Source organism: Aegilops tauschii, chromosome 1 (assembly GCF_002575655.3).
Source record: "Aegilops tauschii subsp. strangulata cultivar AL8/78 chromosome 1, Aet v6.0, whole genome shotgun sequence".
Classification (NCBI taxonomy): Eukaryota; Viridiplantae; Streptophyta; class Magnoliopsida; order Poales; family Poaceae; genus Aegilops; species Aegilops tauschii.
The window spans coordinates 502002911-502012151 of NC_053035.3; the positions used below are offsets into that span (position 1 = coordinate 502002911).

At 47.3% G+C, this 9241-nt stretch overlaps 1 protein-coding gene across 1 annotated transcript; it reads right to left on the reverse strand.

The window, feature by feature from the left end:
* Positions 1 to 5824: 5824 nt before the first annotated feature.
* On the reverse strand, positions 5825 to 8493 carry LOC141026422 (uncharacterized). The gene is made up of 4 exons (XM_073502931.1): positions 8361 to 8493; positions 8078 to 8225; positions 6335 to 6453; positions 5825 to 6223 (listed from the first exon to the last, which is right to left on the reverse strand). Exons 2-4 carry the CDS (start codon positions 8213 to 8215, stop codon positions 6076 to 6078), a joined length of 405 nt encoding a protein of 134 aa, XP_073359032.1. The 5' UTR covers positions 8216 to 8225; positions 8361 to 8493; the 3' UTR covers positions 5825 to 6075.
* Positions 8494 to 9241: the final 748 nt, after the last annotated feature.

Genomic DNA, 9241 nt, shown 5'->3' on the forward strand with positions numbered 1-9241 from the left:
AAAGTTGGGTTTCCAATCAATCTTATGAACCACCCCAAAGTGTCACGAATAGTTCTAGAGATTGTACTCCGACAACACCATATGATACTAATCAATCAACTCTAATGTCACCTACATACTCCAATGTCACCACGAGTATCTGTGAGTGAGACATGCATCAGATCTCAAATCCAAAGTATTCAATCCGATAACAGAGAAACCTCAAAGAGCAAGATTTAATTCACCACAAAAGAGATAGAGGGGAAGAACCCCATATGATCTAAATATATTAACAAACCTCATGTTACATAAACATCTCCTATAAAGATCACGAGAGAGGGAGAGAGAGAGAGAGAGAGACCAAACACATAGATACTGGTACATACCCTCAGCCCCGAGGGTGAACTACTCCCTCCTCGTCATGGAGGCAACAAGGATGATGAATATGGCCTCCGTGATGGATTCCTCCTCCGGCGGGGCAGCGGGAAAGGCCTCCAAATGAGATCGCTTTGGAACAGAGGCTTGCGGCGGCAGAGAAAAAGTTCTAGGTTACTTTTCGGACATTTCTGGATTTATAGGAATTTTTAGCATTGGATTCACGGTAGGGGGAGTCCCAAGGGTCCCACAAGCTCAGGTGGCACGCCCGGGGGCGTGCCCCTTGAGCTTGTGGGCCCCCTGGCACCTTCTGGTCCTTCCTCGAAGCTTCCTGGGTCCCTTCTTGTCCATAAAAAAACACCGTAAATTTTTATCGCGTTTGAACTTCATTTGGTATGGTTTTTCTGCGAAATTAAGAAAATGGTGCACATATTATCTCACTAGTGATAATATATACTGATCTATGAGAAATTGTACTAAAGTGTTTGATTGACTAAGGTGCTTGTTGAAACAGACTGCCAAGTACTATCTTTGTGGAATGAAGAGGGAATGCAGCGATTAGTTGGGTATCAGTTGGCGTGCGAGATGAAGATTACTCTTTCATCCTTCTAGGGTTCAAGTCCCAGTTTGCATGAATAAATAGAAATGTTGCTGCAGACATTTGTGCAAGAGAGGTTGTACTGAACTATGATGTAATCCTATATTGAACTTTGATGAAATCCATGTATTTCTGGACGACATTATTCGATCAAAGAATATCGCCTGAGGCACAATCTCGCCCGAGGGTGATCTTAAAAAAGATTACCCATAGGTAAATCATGTAATATGGGCAATCTCGCCCGAGGGTGATCTTAAAAAAGATTACCCATAGGTAAATCATGTAATATGGGGATTTTGTGGTTCAGATGGGCAGCGCTTGTGCACTTTATGCAATCTTGTACTGTGAAATGCTTGTGATGTTCCCAAGATTTGATGTTATGGAGCTTAAGAATTTGTGTCCAGCTGACATTTCCAGCGTTACACATTAGAGCATCTCCAGCCGTTGGCCCCCCAGGAGGCGCTAAAAATCGCCCCCCAGGGGGGGGGCACCGACGCAAACCGCGTGCTGGGGGCGTGATGCCCCCCAGTCGCGGCGCCCATGATTTTTTTGAAAACTAAAATCCGGCACAAATAAGGCGCAAATTCAACCAAACTTCGGCGAGTTCATATATATTTAAAATATTTTACTAAAGAAGAAAAAAACGCTACTAGGCCCGCCGTCCTCGACCTCGCCGTTCCTTGCCGCCCGCCGCCCTTGAAGCTCTACATGCTGAGGCGCCTGTAGAACTGCGTGTAGTCACCGCCGTCGTCATCGTCGTCTCCTCCGCGGCCGCCGTCCCTGCTGCACCCCTCCCCAGGTTGGCGCGGCGGGTTGGACGGTCCGGAGGCGTCCTCGTCCTCGTCGCTGTCGAGGATCACCATGCCATTCTCGTCCTCGCGCCCACGCTTGCGGGCGGCGATCTCCTCCAGGGCTCGGCGCTGCCAGACCATCTCGTCGCGGAGGTAGTCGTCCCGCGCCCACTTTAGGGCGTCCTTGTCGAAGAAGCCGCGCCGGACTATGGCCTCGTACTCCGCGGGGATGCCGGGCTCCACCTTCGGCCTGACGAGGACGAGGCGGCCAGTGGTGGGGGACGAGTCGGCGATGCGGACACCGGAGCTGCGGGTGCGCTGGCTGACCGGCGTGTCCTGGGGCTCCGGCTTGACGGGGCGGAGGCAGGGAGAGCCGGACGAACGGTCGGACGAGGAGGAGGACGCCCCCGGGTCCATGCGCCTCGGCATCCACGAGCTCCCATGCCGGCGGGAAAAGGACGGGGGAGCGGGGTACTCCAGCCTGGGCGTGTTGCCGCCCTTGATGTACTCGAGGACAGCCTCCAGCGTGCGGCCGGGCACGCCCCACCATCGGCGGCGGCCTTCGGAGTTGAGCCTTCCGGAAGGCACGACGCCATTGGTGGCCTCGAGCTGCTCGGCATGGCGGCGACGGAAGTAGGGCTCCCACAGCGGGCTGTCGGGGACGTACCGCGGACCTTTCCTCGCCGCCTGCGGCAGAGAGGCGCGGATACGCGCGATCTCCGCATGCTGCGCCGCCCCGGTGGGCGGTGGTGGCACCGGGACCCCGCCGGCGCTGATCCTCCACGCCCCAGGCACCCGCATGTTCGGCGGGACGGGGTACTCGGCCTCATAGAGGAGCCGAGCTTCGTCCTCGTGAAGGTGGCGGCGGCCGAAGCCGTTCGCCGCCGCGCCATCGCCTGGAAAGCGCTCGGCCATGGTTGAACAGGAAACGGCGAGAAGAGAGGGAGGAACGGGAAGGAACGAGGGCGTCGGCGGTGGAGAGTCTGTGCATCACCGGCGTGCTGGGTGCGGCTTATATAGGCGGAGGCGCCGCGCGTACGCGTGGCGGGCGGGGGACGCGCGTCGTCCCGTCTTCATTGTGCCGCCCGTGACGCATCAATGGAGGAGGCTGACCGGCGCGGCAGCGCGCGGCAGCTTTGGCATTGATTCCGCCGCGGGAACCGAGGGATGAGGACGACGAAGCGACGAGGAAGAGCCGAGTCGCTGCCAAGGAGGGCCCGCCTATTTTCACGCCAAAAACGATTCGGCCGGCGCCCCCAAGCGCCCCAGCGCGCCGGGTTCAGCCTGGGTCTGCCGGCGCCAATTTCGGCCCGAGCCGGCGAAAAAAGGGCCTTTGGGGGCGCAACTGGGCTGATTTTTCAGCGCCGGCGGCCTAAAAATCGCCTGGCGGCCCTTGTTGGGGGCGTGGCTGAAGATGCTCTTATATTGCACAGTCCAGTGAGTTTTGGGTCATGTGAGAAGTTTCATCACTTCAGTGGTGCCATATCCTATATTCTTAGGCAAAATAGGTGTGAAAGTAGGAAAATACCATCTTTGCAAAAAGTTATTTATAAAGTTGTTTCTTGATACTTAGTATTACAGAGTTATAACTTATAGTTGTTGAGTTTTCCAACTGTACGAAGAATAAATTACATGAAAGCTATACACGGTGGATCACCATAGATAAATGATATGTCCCCAATGTATCTATAATTTATGAAGTATTCATGCTATATTTACAAGAATTCTACATGGTTTTGGTGCAATTTTATATTATTTTTATGGACCAACATATTAATATAGTGCCCATTGCTAGTTTCCGTTTTTGCCTATTTCTTTGTTGGGAAAATTTTGTTTTTGCCACTCTAGCTTTTGCCGACTTTGCTTATGCCACTCTAGAATTTGACATTTCACTTTTGCCACTCTTAGCTTTTGACAATACATCACAAATGCCATTGTGTGGCAAAAGCAATAAATTTTTATATCACTTTTGCCACTCTTAGCTTTGACAATGTATCACAATTGCCACTCTGAAAATTGTACTTTTGCCATGGAATGGCAATTGTGATGTATTGTCAAAAGCTACGAGTGGCAAAACTGAAATGTCAAATTCTAGAATGGCATAAGCAAAGTGGGCAAAAACTAGAGTGGCAAAAACAAAGTTTTCCCTTTTCTTAAACATAGCGAAATACCTCATGTAGCTTTTGAGAAAATGATAACATATTGGCGGTCCGCGACCTTACAACAAGAGGCAATGAGTTCGTTGTGTAAGCCTGGGATGATCACTTCAGCAATTAATACAGCAGTGCCTGAGGCACCTCGCCAGCATACTTCTGACCAAATAGATGTTGGTTCATTGTTGTAAACCAAGAGTAGCCAACATGCAGAACAGTATGAGAACTTTCAAAGAAAAAATCATTTTTTCACAGAGCACTTGTACTAATATTTTACCTTGATTTGAATTAATGGAAGTCTGGGTTCTAATCTACTTGTTGTTGGTTGATTAATTTTTTTTTCAGTCAGATTCCTTACCTGAAACTGAGGATAACATATTTCTATTTAAACAACGGAATTTTACCAGACTAGGAAAACCGACAAACACGATATTATTGAACCATTCACACGAAGGCCACATGCTTATAGGAAAAGGGACAACATCTGAAATACTAAACTGAAAACCTAAAACTTGCAATTTTATTGAAATGGAAATTGAGGCCGGGTCATGAGGACACATTCCAAATTGTGAGAAACTTAAAAACACTTGCTTAAATAAGCATTATAGGTAAGAGTGGCATGCCTCAGCATAATCAAAAGGTCTAATAGACATCAAACGAAGTTTGTTTGGCCTATCCTACTTTCCCTGTTTAAGGAGTATATAACAAATGAGGAAACTCTGAACACCATAAATATGTCATTTTTAACATAAAAATAGAAAAAAATTGACCTTGATTTCTAACAAAAGAACGTGATTTGGTTTTGCTTCATCATCGATCGGGGAGGTTGCAACTAATGTGCCTAGCCACATGATGTCAAAACCCATTCCAGGGACTGCGTGCAAACACTTGATTAGAAGGCATAACAAAAATAATCTTCAAAAACATGGATTTGAAAAGGAACTTTTGTATTATTATATGGGGGTAAATAAGACATTCATGTACATTAACAACTAGTAATTGTTTTGTGAAGTTCAGTTCAGCACCAAAACATGCACTTTCTTGTGAATCACAAGAATAGTGTAACAAATAATGTACCGCTAGCAGAACTTTCTTTAAAAAAAAAAATCTCGCCACGAGAACACTAGAACCATCATATTTCTTTCCACCTGAGTCACTAGCCTCCAATGAATTCTCCATCAGTCTCGATCTCCCCTTCCTGCCTCCGAACCCTCACTCTTGCCTTCCAAGACCGGCGGCCAACCAAGTTGGCCCCGTGATCAGTTCGAGTGGCAAAAGGTAAAGAGAAAAACGTTGATCGCTTAGGGAAGAGGTTTCCTTAGGGAACTCACGGCAGTGGCCACCAGAGGACTTGGGAACCCTAGGTGGGGGGGGGGGGGGGGGGGGGGGGGGGGACTTCACACACAGGTTCGTCTTCTTGTTTAAAGCATGTTCTCAAATGCCTGAAGAGAATGATCCTCTCTAAGAGACGCAAGGGTACATCCACCTTCACTAGTCACACTTGAATATGTCGATTTTGATGGGTCAAAAATAAGAATTTTGCTTGACTCGAGAAATCTCTAAAAATTCACAGTTGTTTTGATTTTTGAATTTGAGGATCCCGGTGAATAGGATTGAACCTTACTCGACGCTATTTCCACACATATTCTTCTTTCTTATTTAACCATGCTCTCGAAGTATTATTATTAGTCTCCCCATGTTTTTCAACAGGTTTGTAAAAGAGTGCTGAATCAATAAATAAATAACCTCATGTTGATGAGAAAGAACGCCCAGAATGAATAGATCAAGGCTAGCACGCCCCTTGGTGACAGGAGAAAAACAGGGCAGCCATGAAGTTAAGAGGATCTGTACAAGACGAGCCCGCCCCTTTGGTGATGGGGAAAAACACAGGGCAGTCATGAAGTGAAAGGATAACGTCACACAATTAGTTTCAGAAGAAGAGTTAACACCTCTAAGTTGATTCAAGCACTCCAGTAGCAGCAAAATGCATGCCAGTGACCATACAAGCTATGCAATGCATGTTCTCATCAACCTACAAGTTTCATGTCGAATAGATGGTACCATGTTACACAAAATCACAACGATAGCATAGTGCTCGCTAGCGAAACTGCAGGTCATCATAATTTAACTGAAAACAAGTAGGGGTCCATCTTTGGTTCTCGTCTTTGGATGTTTGTCTTCACTGGTCTTCCTTGGTAACAGACTCTGCTTCTACCCCCTTGTTGTTGTCGCCGGCAAAAAGGGCAAATGGAATGATGCAGAGAAGTGCCATCTTGGCAGTTCCATGGACCACACCATCAATCGTACGTGCGTAGGACTCGACAAGCCTGCAGGTAGAAAGAGGTAGGTCAAATGAGATTATATGTGTATCAAACAAGCAAACAAACAGGAAATTAAGGATGCATGCATCTTGTTTGTTCGTCTGGCATTGTACTTACAACTTAAACTCATCCTCTTCTGGAGGTTCCCTCATCCTTCTCTCTATGTCCGCCTTGTACTGGGCCCACATAGATCTCAACTTCTGCATCTTCTTTTCCATCCAGGTCTCGCTAGCATGCTGGATTTGATACACATACACAATGGTCACTGCACTTGCTTTGCACCATCAATCACCAAGTAAGCGCTGATTGCGATTGGTAATGACTCCCACTGTAAAGAAATATAAGAGCGTTTATAGATCACTAAAGTAGTGATCTGAACGCTCTTATATTTCTTTACGGAGGGAGTAGGTAAGAAGAGGTTTGCATGTGTAGCAACTAGTCCCGGCAGAATCATTCATACTTACTGCATTATGGATAAATGAAGTCACGGAATCATACTAGGAACTAAGCAGATGATGAGATGGTTTCAAAACCGCAGCAACAATAGTCTTATGCATTGCAATTAATGATTCACAAAGCAGGTTGCTTGATGCTATGATTTGCATGCATGTATTCCTGTTGCTAGTAACGTCAGGATGTACAGGTTCAGGTCAGGCTAGACAAGTATGATCATGATAAAGCAAGTAATTTTGCTCTTGTTTATAGTAGCTAAAACAAGAGACACATGCATGTTGCTGCTTTGATTGCACATAATTCAAGTGTGGCAGGCTAGGTCGATCCTTGGATGTCGTGGGATACATATATACAGAATGCATGGGGTGCATGTGTAGGTAGCTACTGTACAATGGATAAATGAGGTCGCAGAATCATACTCCCTCCGTCCCAAATTAGTAAGACTTAGATTTTTCTAGATACGGAAGTATCTAGACAAACCCGAGTCAACTAGTTTGGGACAGAGGTAGTAATACTAGGAAGTGCCTCAAACAGAAGATGAGATGGTAAAAGGCCATGCTCAGATTAAGCAGGAAAACAAGTTGCTTATAATGATAGATATGGTTTGCATGCAGTCCAAGTGGATGTACAGGTTCATGTCAGGTTAAACAAGTATGACGATGATAAGTAGCAAGTATTTCTACTAGCAGCTAATAGAAGAGACAAATGCAGGTTGCTGTTGCGATTGCACAGAAGTCGAATATCGCAGGCTACATCAATCCTTGATGTCGGCAGATAAATCATGAGAAGAAAGATGTCAATTTTGGTTAAGATACCTCGCCGGACAGGAGATAACCAAGTAATTTTGCGCTTGTTTCTAGCTAGTAGCCAACAGAAGAGACACATGCATGCTGCTGTTTCGATTGGACAGAATTCGATAGTCGCAGGCTACATCGATACTTGATGTCGGCAGGTAAATCATGAGAAGAAAGATGTAAATTTTGGTTAAGATGCCTCGCCGGACAGGAGATAACCAAGTAGTTTTGCTCTTGTTTCTACTACTCTATACCGAAATACTTGTAGCTGGAGGGAAACTAGTACAAGTTCCCCCAACTACAAGTAGAAGAGACACATGCATGCTGCTGTTTCAATTGCACAGAATTCGCTAATCGCAGGCTACTTCGATCCTTTGATGTTCGGCAGGTAAATCATGAGAAGAAAGATGTCAATTTTGGTTAAGATGCGTCGCCGGACAGGGGATAACAAAGTAATTTTGCTCTTGTTTCTAGCTAGTAACTAGTACAAGAGACACATGCCATGCTGCTGTTTCGATTGCACAGAATTCGATTATGGCTGGCTACATCGATACTTGATGCCGTGGGATACACAAATCATGAGACAAAAGGATGTCGATTTTGGTTAGGATACCTTGGTGGAGAGGTGGCGGGAGCGCATGAACCTGCTTGGCACGAGGCGGCGTCCCTCCTCCGCGACCGCCGCCTGCGTTGGCTGGAGCAGGGAGCCACCGAGCCTCCTCGCGGCGCAGCGAACCGCCGCCATCGCCATCGTCGCCGGCCTGCCAACAATTGGTTAGGGATTAGGATAAGTCCGTCACGAATCACAACCGCCGGCCAGCCGCGGCTCCCCCACCCACCCATACGAGCACACACATAATCGATCGGGGGAATGCGGTAGGTTTAGGTGAGCGTACCTTGGGGATCTGGGCGTTCCTCGCGCGGCTAGGGTTCGTCGTTCGCCTTCCTGTCGCCTCCGCCTCCGCCGAGAAGAAAGACAGACGGGGAAAGTGGGTGCGGCTGCGGTCTCTTGCGCTGTCCGGAACCGGAAGGTCCAACTTATATTAACCTTGGAGCGAGCCCGGCCCGGTGCAGTTCTTGTTCTTCGAGGTTTCGGTTTCGGCCCAACTGGGTTGCACGCCGTGTAGATTTCGGCAGGGTTTTTTTTTTGAACATAGTACACACGCAAGCGCTCATATACACGCGCATACACTCATCCCTATAAACGCACACACGCACACCCTACCCCTACGAGCACCTCCGAAAGACTGAGCCGGCATATCATCTTGAAATTTACGAAGTCACCGTAGCCACCTCGTCGTCGACGGGAACGTCTCCTCCCACTAAATGCGCATCGCCGGAAATCCTGAAATAATCCAGGAATAAATGCGAGTATCAGGATTTGAACCCTGGTTGGCTGGGGATACGACAGTCCATCCAACCACAAGTTGGTTCAGCAGGTTTTCTTTTTCTTTCTTCTTTTTACTCTTTTTTTTCCATCCCAAACTATGTGCTTGCTCTAGATTTTCTCTTAACAAAAAGGGCCCTGTTCTTTCTTCTTTGGCAAGCAATTGCATACCCCTGCAGCGTCAGACCCTTTGCAGTTCTTCTCTTATGTTCCTTCCCCGTCGGTTATTTTGTTTCCTGTGTCATTTAATTGTATGAGGGACACACATCCGAGTCAACTTATCGTCATCATCATCACCTTCTTCTTCGTCACTCTTGCTTGGCCTTCAAAGCAAAGTTGGTCTTTTGACTTCCTTCTTGCATAACAAGTTGTCTTTTACTTTGAGATCAT

Coding starts and splice junctions, on each gene's coding strand:
- LOC141026422 (XM_073502931.1), bottom strand. CDS start 8,215: ATGGCGATGGCGGCGGTTCGCTGCGCCGCGAGGAGGCTCGGTGGCTCC. Junction 6,454..8,077: donor CCCGCCACCTCTCCACCAAG/GTATCCTAACCA, acceptor TATCAAATCCAG/CATGCTAGCGAGACCTGGAT. Junction 6,224..6,334: donor GAAGAGGATGAGTTTAAGTT/GTAAGTACAATG, acceptor TTCTACCTGCAG/GCTTGTCGAGTCCTACGCAC.